This window comes from Procambarus clarkii, chromosome 27 (assembly GCF_040958095.1).
Source record: "Procambarus clarkii isolate CNS0578487 chromosome 27, FALCON_Pclarkii_2.0, whole genome shotgun sequence".
In the NCBI taxonomy this organism is placed as follows: Eukaryota; Metazoa; Arthropoda; class Malacostraca; order Decapoda; family Cambaridae; genus Procambarus; species Procambarus clarkii.
The window spans coordinates 5,317,671-5,345,075 of record NC_091176.1 but is presented as its reverse complement, the minus strand read 5'-3'; the positions used below and the strand labels follow the sequence as shown (position 1 = coordinate 5,345,075).

The 27,405-nt window shown below is 47.7% G+C and overlaps 1 protein-coding gene across 3 annotated transcripts in view; it reads right to left on the bottom strand.

Annotated features, from left to right (window-relative positions):
* Raf (Raf oncogene) overlaps window positions 1-23,237 on the bottom strand; it is a 194,216-nt gene extending 170,979 nt beyond the window's left edge. For all 3 annotated transcript variants that reach the window (XM_045749499.2, XM_045749500.2, XM_045749501.2), the window contains exons 1-3: window positions 23,089-23,237; window positions 14,629-14,730; window positions 8,405-8,597 (exon numbers count right to left, since the gene is read on the bottom strand). In XM_045749499.2, coding sequence (XP_045605455.1) covers window positions 8,405-8,597; window positions 14,629-14,730; window positions 23,089-23,196 — 403 coding nt within the window. In that variant the 5' untranslated portion in view covers window positions 23,197-23,237. The remainder of the gene's footprint in view (window positions 1-8,404; window positions 8,598-14,628; window positions 14,731-23,088) is intronic.
* Window positions 23,238-27,405: the final 4,168 nt, after the last annotated feature.

The following is a 27,405-nucleotide window of genomic DNA, read 5'->3' as shown; positions in this document are numbered from 1 at the left end:
GACCAAATGAACAGAAAAATCCCTGCACCGGAGTAGAGCATGAAGCTCCCTGACCCGACCCCGAGAGGCGAATGCCAACAGGAAAAAACCCAGCATTGAATGTAATGAAACGCAATTTTCTGGGCGAGCCCCAGAGACTCCCTAGAGTTTATTGGGCTAATGTATGTTATATTAGACCAGGACATTAGCTATGGAGTTCAGACCTACCAGGGACCAGTGGCAGAACCTGGCCCCTTCAGAGAGGTTTCAGGGAGCAATGGCCCTGGAAAACCCCCCTTGTGGTTGGGGGTTTTCCTTATCTGCCATCGACCGGGGTTAGGCACCCAGAAAGGTAGGCATAACAAAACAAACCCCACATGGTAAGAAACTAAAACAAAAAAATGAACAGTGAGGTAGAAACTCCCTACAATCCCAAGGAAACAAGCAAACATCACACTTTACTGCCACATAGCTCATCCACGCAGCCCTCCCCGCTCCAAGAGGGGGAGGGGGAAGCCCCGGACCTCACATGCGGCTGCCTAGCATCAGTTCGTAAGCTAATGTCAACCGGGACAGACACTTCTCTGGCCTCAATTTCCTAAGCGGTGTTTGCCTTCACAGTGCTCACTGCTGTGTTTTTGTGTTGTGCAGTCGCCAGGTGTTCCTCATCAGTACTGGGGCTGCATGCGCTTAGGGGCTTCCTTCTGTAAGATCCCTGTGAGTACTGCCCCTGCGTGACAGAGTTGTCTTCCCTGGGGCATTCAGGAACTATTCCAGTAAGGGATCTTGCTGTTCGGCATTTGACTCGCCCATGGGGCCAGCTGGGGCTTGAGGGGGCCCTTGTTTGGCCTTGGGTAGGGACTGGTATTGTGCTGGTTAGGGCGTCAAGGTGTTGCGCGACCTGCCACCTACGCGGCAACCGGTTCCTGTTGCCTCTGGGGACGGTGTACATTTGCAGGGGTTTTCTTTTGTTTTTATTTTTTTTGCCTGGTGGGAATTGCCTACCCTGGAAACAAAAACCGTAACTGTCTCTATTTTCCGCTTGTTACAACTTGTAATAAAGTTGTTACATCTTGGCTTAACGTGTTTATGACGTATTAGAACGTTGTTACAACTTGCTATATTGGTTGTTATAACTGGTTAGGAGGTGTAAAAACTTGTTCGAACGTTGTACCAACGTCGTAGTTTCGGTGTGTGTTTGGAGGGTAGTGTGGCTATAGTTCCACTGGTAGTGTTTGGTGGCCCTCTGCTAGGTCCCCGTGATTGTACACATCGCAGGGGTATTCAATGTTGCATCTACCCCTAGTTAGCTTGAGTGTTTAACCGGTTAGCAACACCATGCCCGGGTTTCCAGTAGCAGTCAGTCAAAGAGCCTTGGAAAACTCTGTCAGGGCCCAGTGGACCATTGGATGTGTCTTCCAGGTTTCATCCCGTCTTGTGCAGGTTCGTTGGTTGCTGTGCCCTTGTCTCCGGGTGACAGTCACCACTTTTACCTCCGTCGTGCTGCCTGTTGGGTCACTGACATCTTGACCCGGAGTCTTGCGAGTTGTGTTCTCTGCATGTTCTCCATTACTCTCCTGATGTTCTTACTGTTCAGAGTACAGGCGGCATTCGCGTTACATGGTCAGTTTAGGTTGCTGTAACATGCTAGGTTGGTTTTCCACCCGAATGCCCCGAGGCCGCCCAGTTTTGGTTAGGTGTTGTTCGCCCCTTTCCCTCCCTGTTCCCGGCTCCTGACTGTCTGAGGGTTTCGGGATTGGGGCGAGGTTTTGTTTGTGCCGAGACTCGGGCGGCTTCGGGGGCTGCCCCATTCGGGTTTGGGACGGAGGTTTTCGAGTCTGTTCCTTCTGCCAAGGCTTCTGGGTCTTACCAGTGGCCCTTCTTTGCTGCCTTTTCCCTGGACTCTTCCTCTTCTTAATGGGCAGAGGGCATGGAGGACAGCTCTGCCCTGGGGCCTCTGTTGCGGGTTCTCGGGGCTGTGGGGGATGCCAGCTTGCAGTTTTGGGGCTGTTTGCCCCAAAACTGATGGGACCACACTGATGTGAAGAGGTCCACGTCCAGGAGTCCGTACATCTGGAAGAGCTAACTGTAAGAGTCGGCGTCGACCGTCCATTCCATGGACAGGGGAATGAATCAAGACAGGCCGTCTACCAGGACGTTGGACACTCTCTGGACATGAATCGCAAGGAGAGCCAAACCCTGAGAATCTAGTAAACAAGTCACTTGAAGAAACCAGATCACAGGACAGGAGAAAACCCCCCTGTGGTTCAGGTAATGAACAACAGGAGAACAGTCTGAGTAGATCCTGATCGTAGAACCCCGAGCAACCCGAACCCTCTGAAGCACCAGCCAAACCATCTTGAAATCCTGCACCGTACTGTCTCCACTCGATTATCCAGACTATATGGGAAGGACCCCCAGCTGGATTATCACATGTTCCGGATAATGGTACTTTTTCACCTCTGAGTCCAAAAGTGATCATTTCCAACTATTTTTATACTACAAACAACATAATTTGAATTGCCTTGCCACATATAATTATTAAGTATTCAACAAGAAACATCAACTTACCTTGTTGTTGTTCGTCTTCTTGATTGATGCCACACATCTTGAAGTTAAGAATTCTTGACAATTTACATAACCTATACTAACACAATACTAAAATTAACACTTAAAATTACTGTACAGTTCATTAAGCAAAGTTAGTTTTGACTGCCAGCTGCGGAAGCCTCACTGATTGAAGGCACTTGGCTTGCCTGTGACGCCTCACTTGGCTTTCCTGTGACGCCTCACTTGGCTTTCCTGTGACGCTTCACTTGGCTTGCCTGTGATGCCTCACTTGGCTTGCCTGTGACGCTTCACTTGGCTTGCCTGTGATGCCTCACTTGGCTCGCCTGTGATGCCTCACTTGGCTTGCCTGTGATGCCTCACTTGGCTTGCCTGTGACGCTTCACTTGGCTTGCCTGTGATGCCTCACTTGGCTTGCCTGTGATGCCTCACTTGGCTTGCCTGTGATGCCTCACTTGGCTTGCCTGTGACGCCTCACTTGGCTTGCCTGTGATGCCTCACTTGGCTTGCCTGTGACGCCTCACTTGGCTTGCCTGTAACGCCTCACTTGGCTTGCCTGTGACGCCTCACTTGGCTTGCCTGTGACGCCTCACTTGGCTTGCCTGTGATGCCTCACTTGGCTTGCCTGTGATGCCTCACTTGGCTTGCCTGTGATGCCTCACTTGGCTTGCCTGTGATGCCTCACTTGGCTTGCCTGTGACGCCTCACTTGACTTGCCTGTGATGCCTAACTGGTTGAAGGTTGTCTTTAATTGTTAGGACAACCTTCTTCCTCTTAACACCTCCAGAACGATTGATGCTGCTACCAGACAGTCTTGGCCAAAAATGTTCAAAGTTACTATGAAAATAAAATAGTTATTTAAAAAAATATTTCAATAATGGCACAGCACTGTGGTATAACACTAGGGGCGGGAGCACATGGGTTGCCCAGGATTGGACACGTCCACTTGGGGCAACAGGGCGTATCCCGGGACTTGCTAAGGGAAGTGACAACCGGCAGTTGAGTGCCTGTTTGAGGAGCATTACTAGCCCGTCGTTAAGAGACTCCTGCCAGGGGTTTGCTAGCCCTGTATTTGTCCGTGTAGAGGCCCAACAGCGAGTAGCTTAAGTTCTCTGCCAGCACTTGGCTGGAGAGTGATTATGGGCATTCACAAGAGGCACCTAGTGATACTGTCAGTAAGCTGGCCCATGGCAAGGGTAGACTCATTGGTGCTTCCCAGTACTGGTTGAGGACGGTACTGAGTGTTGAAGAAACACGGAAGTTGACAAAGGCTGCATCGCATTAGCATCAATGAGTGCTTAGTGTCCTATGTGAGGGCGACACATGTAAATATCCACGTGTACTAATATTATCTCGTTTTATATTTTATATTTAAGGTGATGGGAAAGGGGTAATAAGTTAAGTGAATATATTGATAAAGAATGAAGTGTTGTGTTCATTTCAGCTCCCCCCTTTTTATTACTTGCATTACCTAGCCTACTCCTTGAAAGCCACTACCGACTTGGGGTCGGATACTAGTACTTTGGGTCATAGATCAAGAACCCGATTGCGACCCATAGTGGCCGTAACACCCCTCCTTCATCATGCGCCTCGAGCCACAACCAGATGGGATTAATACAGTACGGTACGGTATGGTACGGCCCGCCCCATGGCTTTCATATCCGGACAATTCAATGATTATCCGGCTGACTGTCCGGATAGTGTAACATCGGCAGCAAGTTAACCGGCTCCGATTTTTTATCTGGCTAAACCAGCTTTTATCCGGCTCCCATGGCCATTTTGGCCGGATATTAAGATAACTTTATCCGGTCACGATTTTGGTCGTATAAAAGCGTTTTCTGGATCTTCGAATCCCGGATAATCCAGTGATTACAATACTGTGAGCCCGACTGAAGGATGGAACCCACCGCCACTGGCGGCGTGGTGAGAACTTGTCACAAAGCCCCATCCTAGAAACAAAGCATCTGTGAACACATCAAGCGAGGGCTCAGGTAGGTGCCAAAGCAATGAACCCTAAAAAACCCGAAGAGGAAGCCGGCGATGCAGCAACCGACGCAAAGCCCCAGGGGGCCGAACCCAACAATTGTGAAAGCAGCATAAGGGACGTCCCAGAAGGAACCAGAACAGCCACCGAAGCCACACCCGACCCGGTAGGTAAACAAGAATGGCAAAGTTCAAACTCCCGCACAGCTGCTCGAGCAACCGATGAGTGACCCGGGAGCCCTCCAGAAATAGGTGAAGGTGGGACTACAGCTGCAGCAACGACTTCCGAGGAAGAGACAAGGAAGCAGTCCGAGAGTCCCACACAAGACCCAACCAAGTCCGAACCCGGGACAGAAAGAGATGGGACTTCCTCCAGTTCACCAGGAACCTGAACTCGGCAAACTGGGAAAGAACCACACCCCTGGTGAGCAAACACACAGACCAGCTGGGAGCCAACACCAGCCAGTGTGGTCATCCAAAAAGAGGGGCTAAAGATCAGGTGGTTGTTGACCAAACCACACACTAGCAATTGAAGAGATGACGACGTTTCGGTTCGTCCTGGACCATTCTGGACCATTCCGTCCATCCTGGGCCATTCTCATGGTCCAGGACGGACCGAAACGTCATTGTCTCTTCACTTTCTAGTGTGTGTGGTTTGGTAAACATATTTCAGCCACGTTATTGTGACTCCTCGTCTGCATCCAGTTTTTCAGGCGAGACAAGTTCAGAATGAACGTCAGATCTGCAGGCGAGAAACCCACCTGAGGGACGGGGTTGTTTCGACCACACCCAAGCAGGGGTGGGTGTCACTGACAGAGAGCAGGGGAAGAGGCCTACCCCACTAGCCCTGAACCCCCTGGAGAAAGAGGAGCCACCTAACGCCACCAGAGGCTGGAAGAAACGACCCGAAACACCCACGAATCGTGCGACCAGGCGTGAACAAACAGCGCGAGTCTCCCACCTACTGCCCCGGCAACGGGGCGACCCACGAAAGGGCCGACACCCCTTACGAGAATCCGACTGACGAGCAGAGCGACCACTGCGCTAACCAGACACCGCTGGCTCCGAAGAAAGTGCCGGCTCAGAAACTGGCACCACCGGTCCACCACGACTAGAGGAACCCCGAACACTGGCACGACTCTTCCGAGAAGGCCCACCAAGGCCCCCCAGAAAACCAACACGTCTGACATGGGACGACAACTAGATGAAGCTGCTTGCAGAAACTACATGACAGCAGACTCCTCAAACAGCCATGGACAAAAGGGTGACAAAAATCTAAGAGCCAGAGCCCAAGCAGATTCCAAGGAGAGATCAAGCACACCCTGTTGACACGCGGTGAGGGGAGAAGCAAAAAACAGAGACACCGCCTCCTTAAGAAACGGCACGAACATATTCAACAAGGCAGCCGACGTCCTAGCTGCCGAGGAAGGTGCACCAGACGAAGACCCGGCACCTAGCACCTACACATCCTCCTCAAGCCAGTCCGGGGACAGCTCAAGAAGGGAAAAGAAGGGAAAAGTTTCCTTAGCTATCAAAGCAGCAGAAAAGGAGGGAACCTGCACGTGAAGCTTCACAATGCCAACATCTCGAGGAAGCATAGGGGCGAACAAGCACACATTCAAGCTCTCAAACTCGCCCCCTTCACCCCCCAGATAAACTTGTACCACAATGGAAGTCTCCCGCCAAACAAGATTGCGGGTCTGACAAAACCCATACCACGCTCCCAACAAAAAGAAATGGCAGTCTGCTAACCAGGAAGACTCCGGTATCTTGTAATGCCAGTGAAAATCAGGAGCGCCATAGGCACAATCAGAGAACACTGTATAAACATCAGAGGTCCATGGTTGTTCAACATCCTCCCAGCGAGCATAAGAAATATTGCCGGAACAACCATGGACATCTTCAAGGGAAAACTAGATCATTTTTTCCAAGGAGTGCTGAACCAACTGGGCTGTGGTGGATATGTGGGCCTGCGGGTCGCTCCAAGCAACAGCCTAGTGGACCAAACTCTCACAAGTCAAGTCTGACCTTGGGCCGGGCTTGGGGAGTAGAAGAACTCCCAGAACCCCATCAAGCAGGTATCAAGCAGGCATCCAAAATGGGAAGGTCGAACCAAACTCAAAAGAAGACAGATTCATCACCAAGGCGTAATCCGGGTCTCGCAAGAGGTAAACAGCGATGGCCTCCTGAACCTCCCTAACGCTCTTCAGCACGTGTGGGACACGAACAAGGGGACACAGGTGGAAACTTAGTACCCAGATGAGCCACAGAGACGTTAGAAAGATTTTTTTCAGTGTCAGAGTAGTTAATAAATGGAATGCACTAGGAAGTGATGTGGTGGAGGCTGACTCCATACACAGTTTCAAATGTAGATATGATAGAGCCCAGTAGGCTTGGGAATCTGTACACCAGTTGATTGACAGTTGAGAGGCGGGACTAAAGAGCCAAAGCTCAACCCCCGCAAGCACAATTAGGTGAGTAGGTGCGATTCAAGAAGCCAAAGAACCCAGTAATGAACCTGGGGTGGAGCCAAACCCAAATTATACTCATACAGGGAAGGAGGGTATAAAAACCCCTACACCTCTGCAACAAGGGTACCAACACCCAAGCGGGGTCAAATGGGGCCCAGGCCCCCCAAGTCAACTCCTCCCCAGCCCAGGAGTCCTACATGCCAGGACCCAGGGCAGAGCCTGCCTCCATACTCTCTGCCTCTAAAGAAAAGGCAGAGTCCAGGGAAAAGGATGAGAAGAAGGGGGTCCACTGGTAAGATCCAGAACCCTCGGCGGGAGGAGCAGGCTCAAATGCCTCCGTTGCCGACCCGGAAGAGGCAGTCCCCGAAGCCGCCCAAGTCTCACTACTATCTAAACCCCGCCCCGACTTCGAAACCCCTCACACATTTGGGAGCCGGGAGAAGAGGGAGGGGGAAGCAGGACGAACAACACTAACTGGAAAAGGACATGGGGGTGCAGACAAAACCAAAGTCGAAGCGTACCAGCAATGATACCACTTTCTACCCAAGGCCAAACAGTGGCAACAAAAAGCTCAGCTGGCCCCAAGGGTAAGCAATTGCTGAGCAGTCAAAGACCTCTATGGAAGCGGTTCCCGAACGCCCAATGGAAGATAACCCCAATGCGCAAAAGCAGTACTTACAGAGCCCTTAGGGAAGGTGGCCCCTAAGCGCATGTAGCCCCAGTACTGATGAATTACACTTGGCCTGCACACTATACACAGCAGAATACACCACAAGGCACAAAACTGAGAGAGTCAGAGGCCAGAGGCGACGACCACTACAGTACACATCAGCCGAGGAACTGAATGCTGTAGCAGCCAGTGCGGGGAGGTCCGAGGTCCTCTACCCCTCCCAAGGGGTGGGGCTGCACGGATGATCAGCGTAGCGGCGTTAGTGACATTTGTTTGTTTGCTTGTTTTAGTGTGGGAATTCTGCCTCCCTCTCCGGTTTTAAGTAGCAATTTTCACCATGTGGGGTTTGTTTTGTTACAGTCGATGGCAGACATGGAATGCTTCCAAACACATGGGGGGTTTCCATTGGCCACAGCTCCTCATGCCTCTCTGAAGAGGGGCCAGGTTCTGGCTCATGATCCCCGGTAGGCAAGAACTTCATCAACCGATGCCACTGTCTAATACATACATATCACCCCGGTAAGCTCCGGGAAACCGTAGGGGCTCCTCACAGGAAAGTCACTCAGTGACTTTTCACAAGTGAAAATAACTGTAAAAGTGAAAAATACCTGTGAATGCTATTAGTTTCGCCTGTGGGAATAACTGTAATAATGCATCCTAAATGAATCGGCTGGATAGCTAGATCAGAAGTGTCAATTAATATACTGGAATTGACTGGCAAAAGGAAACTCACTTGTGATTTGTGAGGTGGCCTGAAAGGTTGCATCAATGTCTTCTGATGGTGGTGGCAGAGGTTCAGGAAACTCTTCATGACAGCCATTTGTATGAGGTGGTTGATCAGTAGTGGAACTCAAAGTCAGCTGCTCTAGTATCTCCTGTTCCTTAGCTTCAAATCTATGCAACTTTCCGGTCAATTCTGTATATTCCTAAAAAGATGAAATAATTCTTGAAATTCTCCAAATTCTAATACACTCACACACAAAAAAAAAACAGCGTTGAATGTAATGAAACGCCATTTTCTGGGCGAGTCCTGGAGGCTCCCCGGAGCTATCCCAGGCTGATATGCTAATGTCAGACTTTGGCATCAGTCATGTGTATGGAGTTCTTAGGCCTACCAGGGACCACGGCTAGAACCTGACCCCCTCAGAGAGGCAAGGGGAGCAATGGCCTATAAAAACAAAACGTGTGGTTGACAGCATTCTATGTCTGCCATCGACCGGATCAGACACCCAGAAAGGTAAGCACCCCAAAACAAACCCCTATTCTGGTTAAAATTGCTACCAAAAGCTGAACTAGTGGATAGAACTCCCCAACAGAACATGAGCAAACTAGTATGACATCACACGTCGCCGCAGCACTGTCTGCGCAGCTCCCCCCTCCCCGGGAGGAGGAAAGGGGAGCCCCAGACCCCTCACGCCAGCTACCCACACCTCAGTTCTGAGCCTGGATGTCAAAAACACGAAAAAAACACTGACTGGAGGGAGGGAGCGAGCGACGCAGGGGAGCCTCCGGAGCTAACTACCCACAGACAGAAAAAGAGGGACTTACCCGGGAGGTGGTCGTCACACACTCCTTAACTCGAAGTCGAGACAACTGACTGCAACCGCCAACCCAAAGCAACAGAGGCCCGACGGGGCCCAGGGACATTCACGAGGTAATGAGCAGCCAAGACCCTGTTCGACCGCCAAAAACCCCAAGCCTGAATATCAGACCAAGACATGTTCCCAAGGACAGCAGCAAGAGCTGCGAACTTACGGACGTCATGGGCACGGGCATAGACCGCAGGTTGGCTGAATTTGACAACCCCGCAGACGACCTGGGAGACCTGAACCCGCGAACAGGGAAGAAGGGAAACCAGATCAACCCAAAGCGCGTCCCCGGACACAGAAGCCGTTGCGCGCAAATAACGGCGAAGCGCCGCAACCAGACACAAAGTATGATGCACCCCCCGCCATACCAACCAAGCATCTACCACCCACGGACCCCTCCAGAACGCAGCAGTCTCATTCTTCGCCAGAAAAGAAGGAGATGGCTGCAGGAGAACAAAACGATCACCACGACTGAAAGAGCAGAAACCCCTGCGCCGGAGGAGAGCATGAAACTCCCTGACCCGACCCCCAGAGGCCAATGCCAACAGAAAAAGTCTGAGACAAACAATCCTGGACCGAAGGGGCCACGACGAAACGAGGATATGAGAGGTAAGCGAGCACTCTGTCCAAGGACCAGGACGGCTCAGGTGGCACATGAGCAGGCCGGAGGTGGTACAACCCACGAGACAGCTTGCGAAACAGCGCACACGTAACATCGATAATGAAGGCAAGCTGAAGCGGCTCAGACAGCGCCACACGATATGAGGCGACAGTGTTAGGCATAAGATGACGGTCCTGAAACAACCAAGAGAGAAAGGACACCACCACCCTAACCGACAGCAAACCAAAACGACAAAGACGCAAAAAGAAACGGAAGGGCCACCAGGAAACTCCATACTGCCGCTGAGAAGAAGCCTGCAGGTGGGACACCAACACAGAAGCCACCTGATCAGCATAGAGATGATGACAGACTCGAGTAAAAAAAAAAAAAACGCGAAGAATCGAGAAGATCGAATCAGCCACGTGACGTACCGGACCAATCTGCTGATAGAGGTGGAGCTGCGGGAAAACCCTCTGGTTCGGACACCGAGCAAGCAGCGCCTGAAACCAAGGCTGGGCCGCCCACCAAGGGGCCAGAAGGACAACTCTCCCCTGATAAGTCTCCAAGCGAGTCAGGACTTAAAGCAACAGCTGAACCAGGGAAAAGAGGTACAGGAACCTCCAACTCGACCAGTCCAGCCGAAAGGCATCGACCCAGACGCCTCGCGATCGGGGAAGGGCGCCGCATACACGAGAAGGCGCCTCGACCACGCCGACGCGAAGAGGTCCACCTCGGGACGCCCAAATGTCTGGCAAAGGCAACGGAAGGAAGCGTCGTTCACCGTCCACTCTGTGGAGAGGGGAACGAAGCGAGACAGGCCATCGGCCAAGACGTTGGACACTCTCGTACATGAACCGCCAGGAGAGCCAAACCCCAAGAACTCAGCAGACAAGTCACCTGAAGCGACAAACCCCCAAAGAGCAAAGGACCACATCGAATCCCCGCAGTTCAGGCAATGAACCACCAGAGAGCAGTCCGAATGGAGCCGAATCGTCGATCCATGGGTGACCCGAATCCTCCGAAGAACAGACCACACCGCCGCGAACTCCCGCACTGTGCTGCGGGCTCGACGGAAGAACGGACCCCTAACGCCCCTGGCCGGCCTGGTGAGCACTGGTCACAAAACCCCAGCCGAGAGACGAAGCGTCCGTGAACACACCAAGCGCGGGCTCAGGTAGGCGCCAAGGCACTGAACCCCGAAAAACCCGAGGAGGAAGCCGGAGATGCAAGGCCCCAGGAGGTTGAACCTAGCGATCGCAAGAGAGACGGAAGGGATGACCCCAAAGGAACCAGAACAGCCGACGAAGCCAAACCCAGCCTGGTGGGTAGACCATCACCGCGAAGTTCAGGCTCCCGCACAGCCCCTCAAGCAACCGCCAGGTGACCCGGGAGCCCCCAGAAACAGGCGCATGCAGGACCACAGCCGCAGGAGAAACTCCAGGGGAAGAGACAAGGAATTGGTCCGAGAGTCCCACACAAGACCCAGCCATGTCCGAACCTGGGAGGGAACCAGATGGGACTTCCTCCAGTTCACCAAGAACCCGAATCCGGCGAGCTGGGAAAGAACCAATTCCACGACTAACAGACAAGAGGTCTGGCTGGGAGCCCAAACCAGCCAGTTTACCTTACCCTCAAGGTAAGGTAGTCGTCCAGGTATGCCAACACCCGAACACCTAAGAGATGCAGCCGGGCCATAACGACCCACATAAGGCGTGTGAACACGCCAGATTCAACCTGAATGGGAGACAACGAAAACTGTAACCCCGATGCCCCACAACAAAACCGAGCCAGTCCCTGAACCCCGGATGAATCGGGACGTGCCAATATGCGTCCCGAAGGTCCAGGGAGACCGTCCAAAAGCCCGGCTCCAACAGGAGCCAAACCTACGACAGTGCAGTCATCCGGAAGGAGGGGCAATGAACCCAGGGGTTCAGACAGGCCAAGTCCAGAATGAACCTCAGGTCTGCACAGTCTCGTTTCAACACCGGGAACAGACGGGAGACCCATCTGTGGGATGTCGTCATTTCGACCACACCCAAGTAAACCCACTCCAAGACGACTCGACAGAGCGCAGGGGAAGAGGCCTGCCCCGCGAGCCCCAAACCCTTCAAAGGAGGAGGGGCATCTCCGGGGCAGAGTTGACGACCAACCTAGATCGAATAGCTGAACTGAGTTGCTGAGTAGCCGGCGTGGAGAGTACGGGGCTCCCACCTACCCCTCCCAGAGAGGGTTGGGCTGCGTGACAGTGAGGTGTAACATTTGCCTGTTTGCATGTTTCCTGGGGATTTGAAGGAGTTCTGCCTCTGTTTGGTTTTCGGTTGCAATTTTTTTTACCATGTGGGGTCTGCTTCGTTATGCCTACCTTTCTGGCACCTAACTCCGGTCGATGGCAGATTAGGAAAAACCCCAACCACAAAGGGGGGGGTTCCAGGGGCCATTGCTCCTGTACTTCTCTGAGGGGGCCAGGTTCTGGTTTGTGGTACCCAGTATGCTGAACTCCATTGACTAATGCCCTATTCTAATGTATCGCATATTAGCCTGATATCTCCAGGGAGCTGAAGGGGCTCCTAACAGAAAACCATTAAGTGTAATGAAACATCCTTTCTAGTGGGTCCTCTGTAGCTGCTAGTAGTCTGCACTCTGGTCAAACCAAGCCCTGAGAATCCACAATTTTATGTTTCGTAAAGCGTTAAGCTGCTGTTAATAATTATAAATAAATAAAACGGTAAATGCTGTTCTGTAGAAGGCATTACAGTACAACCTCCATTCAACGTAGTATATGGGACCAACCCCAGTGTGTTGGAGCGTTGGATGCGTTGCTAGAGGTGACCTTCAAGAGGCGTTTGTGTCAGTCTCTCTTTTTCTTGTACACAATAAAAATGCATTATCATTTGTTATGTACCTTATTGTTGGAGTTATGTCCATCTTCAAGTCTCATGGAGTTGTGAATGCTGTACAGTAAATACGTACTGTAGTGTATTATACCGTTAACACTGTGTTGATTAGGTAGTTCTGCTGTATGTTGAGTACTACAATACAGTTTATGAAAACCATTGTACACTAAAATTATTGCAACTTTAATTTAACACTATGTATACACTTAAAACTCGTGCTGGGTATGGCTGTGCTCATGCTGGGTACGGCTGTTCTCTTGTTAGGTACTGTTGTTCCTGTGCTGGGTATGGCTGTTCTCATGCTTGGTACAGCTGTTCTTGTGTTGGGTACGGCTGTTCTCGTGCTGGGTACGGCTGTGCTCGTGCTGGTTGATTTTCTGCTACTAGTTCTTGCAAAATAATGCTTCATTTTTGGCATTAATAAGGCCCATTAGTAAGCCCTTGAGACATTTTGTTGTATATCAATACAGCTGTAGTAAAAAAATTTGTAAATTCCACGATTATTCTTCCACCAGCGGTTAAATACTGTACGTCAATCGCAGACAAAGCTAAGGGCACTGGGTGCATACTGTACGAACGCAGACTAGGTCTATACGTACACCCTACAGTATGCTGGTGTTTAAGCCAGATCCAGTAACATAAATTTCTCTCAAATATTGGATTTACATCAAATTATATATTTTTGGGTTATATATTTAGTTTAGCAACATTATTATGATAATAAGAGCTATAAAAAATACTTATTTTAGAACTGATTTATTAATTTCATTATTTCGAAGCTGTAAGTCACTGAACTATGGCAACGAAATCGAACAAAACAAGCATGGTGTTGTGTGCACACGGATTAGACCTGTCCACTCGCGCTGGAATTGTGAGCCGCCAATAACATGAATATTTCTCATATAGCAGATATCTATCATATTAGAGTATATTTTTGGTTTTATTTACTTTAGCTTAATTAGGATAATAAAGAGTTATTAAAACACCAGTTTTAGAAATGATATATTAATCTGAAATGTTCAAAGTCATGGGTCACTGAACTATGACGACACAGACGAAAGCGAGTGAAACCTTACTGTAAAGAGAGGTTTACAGTACAGTATTCCCTTATCTGTCCACCCTCACTCATCTTGTTTCATCACAGAAAATGTATATAGAAGATTTGAACACATTAGTTAGCTATTCACGCTTCAGCCTCTAAATTAGTTTACAAAGATACTGTACATGTGCCACAAATCAGTGAACGAAAATCATTGAAACTCAGTCGTTCACTTGTGTAGACCACTGGCTGGAATTTGGTTAATATGCTTCACTTGTTGTGTCGACCATTCTGGCTGGTGTTTGGTTCATATGGTTCACTTGTTGAGTGGTCCACTTGTGTGATCCAATTTGTCTTATGAAGGAATTATTAATTGTAATCTGTGATAGAATGAGACAGTTTTCCACCACTCTGTGAACTCTGTCCCAACATCGTAAGCTTGTGGACCACTTGTGGACCACTTGTGGACCACTTGTGGACCACTTGTGGACCACTTGTGCGGTACACTTGTGTAGTCCACTTGTGTGACCAAACTTGTCACATGAGCGAATTATTAATTGCAATCTGTGATAGAATGGGAAAGTTTTCCACCCGTCTGTGAACTCTGTCTCGACATCGTGAGCAAATCCGAACATCCCCCGCTTCGGCGAACCATTGTTCGTTGAACTGGGTGAGTAAATCCGGCCTGAAAAGTGTGCGAACTAGCCGGAGATTCATTGAATCAGGATACGTTGAATCGAGGTTGTACTGTACCTATTAATATATGTCTAAATAAAAATTAAATCAGCCTAATTCGTTGGTAAAGTAAGGAAACAGTTGCACATGCAATATTACCGTGAGATATAAGGAAGGAGGATGCTGGAAGCCAGCAAATCGAGAGTTGAGGTCATCAATGTATTCCTTAGTCAGGTGGATGATGTTTTGAATATTTTGTAACTGCAAGAAAAGATAAAATCATTAAGGTTGAAATGTCTACATCAAGTTCAAATTTCATGGTTTCCCTATATCAGTAACAGGAAGCCTCTTAAGATTATCGAGGTCCTCTTAGCTGTATGAAGGATGCAGCCCACAACAGTCACCAAACTCATGGACTTGTTTACTTCTAGAGGGACTGAGCCATCAGGTGTAAGGAAACATGCCCAAATGTCTTGCCCAGCCCACGAATTGAATAATGATTTAATCAGTTTTATGATTATGTGAGTGTTTATTTATTCCAGATGTGGCACCCTGGTTTTCATGATGCTTCCACCTTGGGTTAAACTCTGGTTATAAAATGAACATTTGATATTTGCCCATTTGTTATTACCAGGCTACAAGTTTCACATGACACAAAATTGTTTCTGAAATTACATTACTGTATCTTTAAATAGGCTTTCTAAGTTTTAAAAAAAAATGCCATTAATTTGTCATAGCATTATTTGCTGAGGAACTTATTGCACCACATGTTTATTTTGATATCTCAAATTTATAAAGCATTTATGGCACAAGTGGCTAGCTGCCCCTGCATCTTATAAGAATGGAATATATATCTCATAAAACATTTGCTGCATCCTTACATGCATTTGGAGGAGGGGTCATCAGGGGGTGTTAGGATATTATTATAGATTCAGCTACTCGGAACAAAAAGTTCCAAGTAGCACTGGCTATGGTGAGCCCGTAGTGGACTTACCTGGCACAGCGAGCAGGGTGGGGATGGAAATGATGCTATTTTATTGATTGATTGATTGATTGATCAAAATTAAGCTACCCAAAAAGATGGCACAGGCATAAATAGCTCATAAGTGGTTGATTTTTTTGGAGTGAATGTGATCTTTGGTCGTGAAAGGACATGCTGCATGCTGTGCTCGCATTTAAATCATCAGTCCTTACTATGTGGCTGTTACCGCGGGGGAGGATACTGCTTGACAGTATTTATGACGGTGTCCAGCTACTGGACACTTTTCATTACTGGAAGAGTGGCAATGTTGATGGCTTGATACCTGCTTGATACCTGCTTGATGGGGTTCTGGGAGTTCTTCTACTCCCCAAGCCCGGTCCAAGGCCAGGCTTGACTTGTGAGAGTTTGGTCCACCAGGCTGTTGCTTGGAGCGGCCCGCAGGCCCACATACCCTCCACTGCCCGGCTGATCCGGAACTTCTCTTAGAAAACAGTTCAGCTCTCTCTTGAAGATGTCCACGATTGTTCCGACTTCAGGGTGGTTACTGCAACATTCAAGGACTCTTAAAGCTCTTCTAAGAACCTTGGCTGCTTCACATTCCAGGAGATAGTGAAGTACTGTAGTGGCTTTTCTGTGATTGTTTGGCAGAAGATGCATTACCACTCTCTGGGTTCAATAATTTCAGAGTTGTATCTGTAACCTAGACGAAGTCTATATAACCTAACTGCTATTTCCCTGTGGATTCCTTTTGGAATATTTAACCTGTCTAACTTAGTGGAGTGAAGATACCATATTGTAGAGGTATCAATATGGTATCCCCCCGGGATACCATATTGATACCATAGGTGAAACCTTCACCTACTCTCTGGTGTAGATGGGCTTTGTTGAGGTGTGCGAGCTTTTTGGTGATAGTGTTTTTATGTACTCTATCTAGGCTGGGTTGGATTCTTTTGTGGATCACTGGATGACGAGTTGCCAATTTAGTAGTTTCATCGCCTTTCTCATTTAATGGGATTCCAACATGGGATGGGATCCAGTTTGGGGTTATGTTGAGTCCTTTGCCTTTAGCGACTGCTCCAAGATACAAAATGATGGTAATTATTTCCACGTTGTCTTAACACTGCTTTTTTCCTAATATTTGAAGTGCAGCCTTTGAGTGTGTACATGATTGCATTTTGAGTGTTATGTGCAATCACATATGCGAATGCCTGTTGTATGGCAAACAGCTCAGTTTGGGTTGATGATACTGGTCCTCGTCTCCAATATGCCTGTTCGCTGTCCGTGTAAAGAGCAGCGCCAGCACTCATATTCTGTGTCCTCCGATCCGTCTGTGAAGATGTGGGTGGCTCCTGCTACTGCTATGATGTTCTTTTGCTTTTCTATTATGCGACTTAGGAGATTGTTGGATCAAAGGCAGCCATTTTCATCACAAGACCTTCTATTACTATTTTGAAGGTAGGATCTTCCCACGGTGGGGAAAAAGTGTAGTTTGGGTGTGGTTGATCACTTCCTCTGTCCAGAATCATGCTTTTTAATTATAGTCTGTATAGGATGTCTCCCGGTCTGGTAGCCCAAGTGTTTCCGTTGTTTTGGCCAAGTCCAACCACCAACGCCTGTCGTATTGGGACTGGATCAGGGGAAAATTATTTTACTGATAATCGTCGTTGTTCTTTGAGTTATTCTTTCTTGAAGAGGGCAAACCTGTTTCCAGTCTAGGAGTTTCAAGCCTGGTCCACATAGGAGCTCACAGAGCAGCTCTCATAGCATTGGTTTGGGCTTCTTCAAGCTTTTTCCACTATTGTTGTGATAGGTTTGTGAGTGCAGGTGCTGCAGTGTCAATCACTGACCTGACTGCCTGTACATAATGTGTGTGAAGGACTTGCAGATTGGCTCATCCAGAGAGGGAGGTTAGCGAAATGAGGATTGCCGTCCGGGCCGCAGGTCTCTCTCACAAGTAACACTTTCGCTCGGCGACTACTCAGCATTATGTCATCCGTTTAGTAGACGGACTTCCGGTGACGCCGCAATGCTGCGTCGTCTGTTAAAAACTGTGCCCAGCATTCGCACTTGGCTGTGGGAGGGGCACGCCGCAGTTTTGGACCTTATATGCCATATATATAAAGTTGAAAAGCGTATACACATTTTATTGTGCTTGATTAGCGCTCACAAGGGTAATGCGATGTCACTTTCTTTGTTTGCTGTTGGTGGTACGCCGGGCTTTTGGAGTGTATATGCATTTATTCCTGTAGAGAATTCAATTGCAAACACATTGATGCCAAAATGAAAGACCCATGATGAGAAATGAGGTGACCAAAGTGAAGGGAGTGTACACATTTCATTGCTCTAGAGGGCTCCCAGGTAACTCGCTCTCACTTTCTTTGTTTACTGTGGGTGGTAAGCTGGGCTTTTGGAGTTTATATGCATTTAGTCCTGTAGAGAATTCTATTGCGAACACATTGATATCAAATTGAAAAACCTAGGACAAGAATTGAGGTAAGAAAGTTGAAAAAAAAGAGTATAAACTTTTCAGAATTACCGCACGCTCCTGCGGAATGCCCAAACCCACCTGGGATAGTGCAGCGCTCGCGCGCCCAGAGCAACAAAGTGGTAAGTGACCTCAGCATTAAAATTTGTCCTGGATTATTTCTAGATAATATGTATACAGTAAAATGTTCATAATGTTCCATGGAACTGTGATACATGTGTCAGTAATGTGTCCAAAATATATGTTTACTGTCGCAATATTACCTGTTAAAAATTCACTAAAATTACAATATGTACAGTTTCACACACTATTTACACACTAACACACTGTATTACACACTCAGTACTTCGGAAGTGAGTAGTAATCAACGAAGTAGCCCATGGTACACAGCAACACTTCGCTCTCGGTGCACCAGGTACAGATAAATTTTCGCTTTCTGTTTCTTCATTCTGTGTGCTTGCAAATAATGCACTCCCGTACACCCTTGGCTTTAGTACTTGTAGGTTGTATGTAACCAAGCTTGTAAAGCATAAGGTAGTATTGAAAAGATTATTGGAAAAGATCAATTTGTAAGGTAGTCTTGAAAAGATCACTTTGTATAGTCCCACACAGGAAGAGATTCAGCTTGCCTCAAAGAGTGTCCGTCAGTTAGGAACAGATTCAGGTATTCTTGAAAATATCTATGGAAAACACCACCATGGAAGCCACTAACACTGTTCATCTATGCTACTTGTATCAGATGCATCATCACGGAATGCAGAAAAAGATTCATCTATGTATCATCTAAATAAATTGGAGATAGCATAGGATTTCAAGGGTGATGCTCAGAGCTACAACTGGATACGCTTGCTGTATCGTCCTCATAGGTGCTGTATCACTTGCATCCGACCTTTGTGTTAGGTCCTTATTACGCCTAGCTTCACCAATATTGTGACCCTTATGTTCTTCAAATAATAAGGTTTGAATTTCACGGACAGTGTGTTATCTTTCAACACCGCGTCGGACAGGTGTTAGGGAGCCAGAGGCGCGTGCACCACCCATGGTTGCTCATTCAGTACTAACCCAGCCAGCAGCCCTAGGGCAGTCCGAGAATTTTTTCCAAGATGGCTGCCTCTCACTGGAGGTCCTAAGAGTCCATTTCGTACACAACCAACCTCGTACACATTTAGAATTGGTACCGAAAAATCAAAAAAGAGTTTTCTTGGTTGGCGCAGTTTCCCGCCGACCGAGAATACTCGATTGGCGCAGTTAAGTGGTTAAAGTGGTTAAGTGGTTCGGGCAGTGGCTGCCCGAAACGCTTTGCGTAATAGTGGCTTTAGGCATTGTATGTACTAGCTCTTATCTATAAAGCCAACAAACTTTGTAAAATCTCTTTATGTATGTACCTTTGCCTAAATAAAAATTATTATTATTATTATTATTATTATAAAGAAATCAGACCAGCAGACATGACTACTGGCTACGGGGGCGTATTACGCGATTTGGAAATGTTGTTTAACCAAACTTTTTTACTAGTTGTATATAAGAAGAGCTGCAGCTTTTCTATGTTTCAGTATCTCACCCTAAATAGAAAGGGAGGGATGTTTTTGTTGCTGTTTTTCCAACGAATTTTACACATTTTCAATAATTAACTACAACGACAAGTTTCAAATGACATCATTTCTATGACACTCATATATCATATTAGCATATAATAAAGGATTTTTATAAAAAGAATTATCCAAAATATGTTTAGTTTTACTAATACTACAAGTAGTCAAAGTGCCCCAAAAATGCATACCAATATTTCATGTTTGCAAATATTTATAAAATCAATAAATGAACTTAGGAATAAAGTGTTTTATAAATGTTGCATATAACATTACATATAAGGTATAAATTTCATGTAAATTAAAAAAAAATGAAAGATGAGATTTTATGTTACTTGAAAATAAATATGATCAAACACTGCCACCTGTGGTTGAAATTGACTTCAACCAATTTCCTCCAAAATTTGCTTCTTTACAGAGAGGCATACGTTCTGTAAGGTGGCCATGTTTCATGCAAATCGGCTGATAAAAAATATGAAAACACAAAAATTTAGAAAACTAATTTTTTTTTTTTACCAGACCAGCAGACATGACCACTGGTTAAAGATACCAGAGCAGTAGACATGACCACTGGTTAAAGATACCAGAGCAGTAGACATGACCACTGGTTAAAGATACCAGAGCAGTAGACATGACCACTGGTTAAAGATACCAGAGCAGAAGACATGACCACTGGTTAAAAGATACCAGAGCAGTAGGCATGACCACCAGTTAAAGATACCTGAGCAGTAGACATGACCACTGGTTAAAGATACCTGAGCAGTAGACATGACCACTGGTTAAAGATACCAGAGCAGTAGACATATCACAGGTTAGATACAAGAGCATCAGATACAACCACTTGTCAAGGATGTCAGATTAGCACTCATGACTAATGGCTACATATTCAAGAGTAGCAATAAAAGGCAATTATGATGGAAAAGGCATTAAGCTAGCATGATAATACAGAACTTAGTCAAGAGTAACAGGTGGCCGTGCAGAGATCCTTTACTGCTAGAATCCACTCAGTAAAGCATCTAAACTATTGGGACCGACTAAAGAGCCTAAATCTGTATTCTCTTGAGCGCAGGTGGGGGAGATACATAATAATTTACATGTGGGGAAATAATAGAGGGGCTGGTCCCAAACCTGCACACAGAAATAACATCACATGAGACCAGAAGGCATGGCAGGATGTGCAGAATACCCCCATTGAAAAGCAGAGGTGCAACAGGTACTCTGAGGGAGAACTCTATCAACATCAGAGGCCCAAGACTGTTCAATACGCTTCCACTTCACATAAGGGGCATAACTGACCGATTCCTCAGTGTTCAAGAGAGAGAACTTGACAAACACCTCCAAAGGATACCTGATCAACCAGGCTGTGACTCATACGTCAGGCTGCGAGCAGCCGCGTCCAACAGCCTGGTTGACCAGTCCAGCAACCAGGAGGCCTGGTCGATGACTGGGCCACGAGGTCACTAAGCCCCGGAATCACCTCAAGGTAACCTCAAGGTAGGCCTAGACCCCTCCCCCTCCTCCCCCCCTCAGATCCACGCACCCTAGAGCCACAGGTGGAACTACGCGTACTGGCCACACACCCCAGAGCCACAGGTGGAACTACACGTACTGGCCACACACCCCAGAGCCACAGGTGGAACTACGCGTACTGGCCACACACCCCAGAGCCACAGGTGGAACTACGCGTACTGGCCACACACCCCAGAGCCACAGGTGGAACTACGCGTACTGGCCACACACCCCAGAGCCACAGGTGGAACTACGCGTACTGGCCACACACCCCAGAGCCACAGGTGGAACTACGCGTACTGGCCACACACCCCAGAGCCACAGGTGGAACTGCGCGTACTGGCCACACACCCCAGAGCCACAGGTGGAACTACGCGTACTGGCCACAAATCCACAGGTAGAAGTACGTGTACTGACTACAGACCTCCCAAGAGCCACATATGAGACCACATGCCACAGGACCCCCAAGAGTCACAGGCAAAACCACTGGCCACACACCCCAGAGCCACAGGAGAGACCACTGGCCACACACCCCAGAGCCACAGGAGAGACCACTGGCCAGAGACCCAGACCACAGGAGACCACTGGCCACAAAACCCAGAGCCACAGGAGAGACCACTGACCAGAGACCTGAGCCACAGGAGAGACCACTGGCCAGAGACCCGAGCCACAGGATAGACCACTGGCCAGAGACCCGAGCCACAGAAGAGACCACTGGCCAGAGACCCGAGCCACAGGATAGACCACTGGCCACACAACCCAGAGCCACAGGATAGACCACTGGCCAGAGACCCGAGCCACAGGATAGACCACTGGCCACACAACCCAGAGCCACAGGATAGACCACTGGCCACACAACCCAGAGCCACAAGATAGACCACTGGCCACACAACCCAGAGCCACAGGATAGACCACTGACCAGAGACCCGAGCCACAGGAGAGACCACTGGCCAGAGACCCGAGCCACAGGAGAGACCACTGGCCAGAGACCAGAGCCACAGGAGAGACCACTGGCCAGAGACCCGAGCCACAGGATAGACCACTGGCCAGAGACCCGAGCCACAGGAGACCACTGGCCAGAGACCCGAGCCACAGGAGAGACCACTGGCCAGAGACCTGAGCCACAGGAGAGACCACTGGCCAGACACCTGAGCCACAGGAGAGACCACTGGCCAGAGACCTGAGCCACAGGAGAGACCACTGGCCAGAGACCCGAGCCACAGGAGAGACCACTGGCCAGAGACCCGAGCCACAGGAGAGACCACTGGCCAGAGACCTGAGCCACAGGATAGACCACTGGCCAGAGACCAGAGCCACAGGAGAGACCACTGGCCAGAGACCTGAGCCACAGGAGAGACCACTGGCCAGAGACCTGAGCCACAGGATAGACCACTGGCCAGAGACCTGAGCCACAGGAGAGACCACTGGCCAGAGACCTGAGCCACAGGAGAGACCACTGGCCAGAGACCTGAGCCACAGGATAGACCACTGGCCAGAGACCTGAGCCACAGGAGAGACCACTGGCCAGAGACCCGAGCCACAGGAGAGACCACTGGCCAGAGACCTGAGCCACAGGAGAGACCACTGGCCAGAGACCTGAGCCACAGGATAGACCACTGGCCAGAGACCTGAGCCACAGGAGAGACCACTGGCCAGAGACCCGAGCCACAGGAGAGACCACTGGCCAGAGACCTGAGCCACAGGAGAGACCACTGGCCAGAGACAGCAGAGCAGCAGACTGGTACCTGCCTGAAGGGCCAGAGTAAGTGCCAAGCCGAGGCCAACACCCCAAACCTTGCCTTACCTCAAGAGCCGCCATTCTCACTCACCTCACCGTCTTCTCCCCTGCCCCCGGCGCCCTACGCGCCACCCCCACTCTACCAGTGCCACAACAAGGTGCCATCTCTGGGGGCGCCGCTGGGGTACTAAATACGAGTGTGCAGGACCCGAATGTCAACAAAGCCTCAGAAACCACCAATCATAACAACGTCAATTGTTCGAATATTATGACTGCTAGTCAAATTTCCTTTGGACAAAAGATAGACTAGACTTGCCTCTTCCTCCAAGGCAGCCCTGTCTTTGATCTCATCGGGATTATCTGGGGTGTCGACAGGTGAGGGTGAACTGCTATCCCGTTCCCGAACATCCCCAACACCCGCCATCTTGCACCTGTTTATTTTATCAGCCACCAAATTTAAGGCACTCTCAATTTGGCTCTCACTGCCTAGGGTAACCACAACCTTTTAAACAACCAAGTTCAACATTTCATTGATCAATCATATCATCGTCGTGGTTAAACGTGACTTTTTTTTTAATATGAAAATGATACTCTGAACGCTAAAATAAAACCAGTTAAACTTATTGATAGCGGTATAGACGCAGGAACCCGCCCGTCTAGGTTGACAATTTTTTAGATAAATTCGAATTCTCTTACGAAGACATTCCGAGGCCACGACGTCTATAGTCTGCCCTTAGCGGCTCGTAATGCAAAGGTCATCAATCATTGTAGTAATTGTTACTTACATAAAACTCTCCACATATGTCACTTGCTTAATTTGGAAACTGTACTTGTGGTCGATCTCGAACCCATTGTTGATGTGACGACTTATACTGAATTTTGTAACTAGCTCATCAAGATTGTAACTTGCTTAGCTAAATGAATTGTGGGGTTCAGTCCCTGAACAGTCCCTAAAGTCTACTCTTTCTTGGCCCTGACTTCCCCACTTGTTTCACACATACAGGTTCTGGCAGGCCTGATCTCATATTCACTAACAGACATGGCAGCAACTTGCAACACTTCATTTCACCAGGGCCCATTACGGGCTCTGATCATATTCCCTTAAATCTCAGTCTCCATAAATCCTATTCTCATCCCCAGTACTCCTCAATTCTCATACCTTAGGGCAAACTGGGACATGTTCAAACAACACAGTTGTTTGTTTAGCAGTCTCCGTGGTGTAGTGGTAAGACACTCGCCTGGCGTTCCGCGAGCGCTATGTCATGGGTTCGTATCCTGGCCGGGGAGGATTTACTGGGCGCAATTCCTTAACTGTAGCCTCTGTTTAACGCAACAGTAAAATGTGTACTTGGATGAAAAAACGATTCTTCGCGGCAGGGGATCGTATTCCAGGGACCATAGGATTAAGGACTTGCCCGAAACGCTACGCGTACTAGTGGCTGTACAAGAATGTAACAACTCTTGTATATATCTCAAAAAAAAAAAAAAAAAAAAAAAAAAAAAAAAACACATTGATGACACTGATCTCACTTATGAATACAATGACAAACATCACACTGACATCGACACACAAGCACGCAACATACAAGATACCATCATTCATGCAGCAAACATCTCCATTCCTAAAACAACACACAAACCACATTTCACTTTCACCCCCCTCCATTCGCTCAAAACGCCTCTTAGCTTGCTATCACACTAGATTCTTACAAAACATGCATCGTCATGGACAAATACTATGGGACCTAACAGCATTAAAAAAACCACATCCTTAACAGCCTAGATGAAGATCACTCAAAACATTGGAAACACCTTATAGAACAAGCAGAACAACACAGAAAACTGACACCTCTAGAATTCTGGAAACAAATCAAACGCTTACAAGGATCAACTCACACCGTTTAAATACCTTCTTCATAATAACAACAAAGTCACTGATCCTGATGTAGTACTCAACATTTTTAAACACCACTGGGAACAAATCTTTCACCCACATCCTCCTGACCCATTTGCCCGCCCCAACACCGAAGCAGTCGAAGACTGGATACACCAAAATAGACACGCAACTACACCAGACGACCTCATCCACCTTGACAATCTCAATACAAACAATGAACTACAGACTCCCCTAACTCTAGCTGATGTCAAGACAGCTCTCATGGGCACTCGTCGTAGAGCCCCTGGTGCGTCTGGCATTGGACATATCCATCTTAGACAACTCCCTGCTTCTATCATTACTGCTATCACTAACCTATTCAACGCCTCCCTTGCCTCTGGATACTTCCCTCTCAACTTTAAGTCTGCCACAGCCGTTCTTATTCCAAAACCTGGGAAACCCCACACTGACCCAAAGAACTACAGACCCATCAGCCTTCTAGAGACACTTGGCAAAGTCTTTGAAAGGCTGATCAACCAGACTTAGAACCCACCTAGAACACAATGACTTACTCACTAACAAACAGTTTGGATTTCGGCCTCACCGGTCCACTCACGACGCCTTAAACATCATGACCAACTACCTCTGTATCAATCAGCACCAAAGACTTAAGACTGCACTCATAACTAAGGACGTTGAGAAGGCCTTTGACACTGTTTGGCATGACGGCCTAAAATTCAAACTATGCAACAACTTTAATCTTCCTCTTATCACCACCAAACTTCTCTCTAACTACTTAGACAATAGGACAATGAGAATTAAGTTCCTCCGACAGCACTCTGACTACTTCAACTTACATGCCGGTGTTCCCCAAGGCTCTGTTCTTGCCCCAACACTCTACATCCTATACATCAACGACATTCCTGATCCTGTTCATCACACTTCATTAACCATATGCTATGCCGATGATGTCTCTCACCTTGTCACCAGCAACACCATTGATACACTAACAAACAGAGCACAAACAGAACTTGATGTTGTCACTGAATGGGAGTATAAATGGCGTATCAAAACCAACTCCACCAAATCCCAAATCACCTACTTTTTTGTAAAAGAACTATTCGCCCTATTCCTCTTAAGCTCTATTCATACACTCCAAATCCTACTTATATCTCTGTGTCTCCCTCCTCCACAGTCCTTGGACTCACATTTGATCGACAATTACTCTTTCACACACACATTACACAGAAACATGCAATAGCTCTTCTAGCCATGGAAAAACTGTACAGACTTTGATTTGCAAAACCTGACACAAAAATGCACCTTTACAAAGCACTTATTAGGCCTCTCCTAACATATGCTCCACTAGCTCTTTCTTTATCTGCACCTACTAACAAACTAAAGCTTCAAAGAATACAGAATAGAGCACTAAGATGAGTACTCAACACCCGATTGCAAGAGTTTATTACCAGTCAAAGTCTCCATGAAAGTACGAACATTCCTGCCCTAAATGTCTACTGGAAAACTTTATCAGACAGACAAATTGATAGACTACTCACTTATCATGAACAACACATTGATTTTCTCCTACACACTCTCAGACGACCACGACACACTCATGACCTCTTCTCTACCATCCATGATCCTCCTCCTAACTCTGTATTTCGATAAACTTTAGCTCTCAACACCCAGCATCCACCATCATTACATATTCAGCTCTCAACAACCAGCACAAACCATCCGTAAAAGTTCAGCCCTGACGCTCTTGAGCCAATCACTGCGATGTTGTGAGTTTTGTGATGTCCCTGTTGTTGTCGCTGAAACACCCGACGAGTCCCTGCCTCGAAGGCCGCAACCAAACGACACGCAGCTGGGTTTAGCCCTGGCACTTTTTCTCCTACAATTCTTCCTCCTCTCACCCCCCCCCCCCGTTATCTTCTTCTGTCCCCACTTCAAGGCTCGCCCCACAGGCATCTTTTCCTGTATTTTCAGATTCAGAGTCCCTGAGCCCATTATGTGCCTCTGTAACCCTTTCCACTACCGCCCACAAGATGGGTATAGGGTGCATAATATATGAACTAAACATAAAACATATACATTTAAAAAACGACGCAGTCATTTACTTATACGTACACAATGTAAATGATATAAAACCACTAATACGCGGGGTTTAGGGCTGATTACAACGTACTGTATATGTAGTCAATATTATATGTTATGGTAAAGTTTCGGCCGAACCTGAAGATATAGGAGTGGTCATATAGCTATTATATATTATAGGTTACGCTTAATACTCAGGTAAAAGTTAATATACAGTACATGTAAAAGTTGAAAACAATTAAAAAAAATCTAGGGGAAGAGAAGTCTATTTTTATGGTCCACAATAACCTATATCGTTCTATCGGAACGTTCTATTGTCAACATGTGAGGTTGACAATAAACTAACGATCATAGAGAATGGGGTGCACAATTTTCTATTTTTCAGAGATATTCCTGCGCGGGCCCTAAGCCTCTGGCTGGCCCACTAAGTGTTGCTTGTTTCTGTTTTACTTGGACGGAGTATGAATATTTATGACTCGTATGGTCGCTTCAGTAAGATTCTGTTCCACGTGTTTAACAATTTTTTCTGCTCTGTTGAATCTAAGTTGATGTCTTAATGGATTTGTAACTGTGCACTGTGTTAGATAATGTTCCAGTGGTCTGTCTGGCATTTCTCCACAGTGTTGACATTTCCTCTCATCTTCTCATTATCTGCTG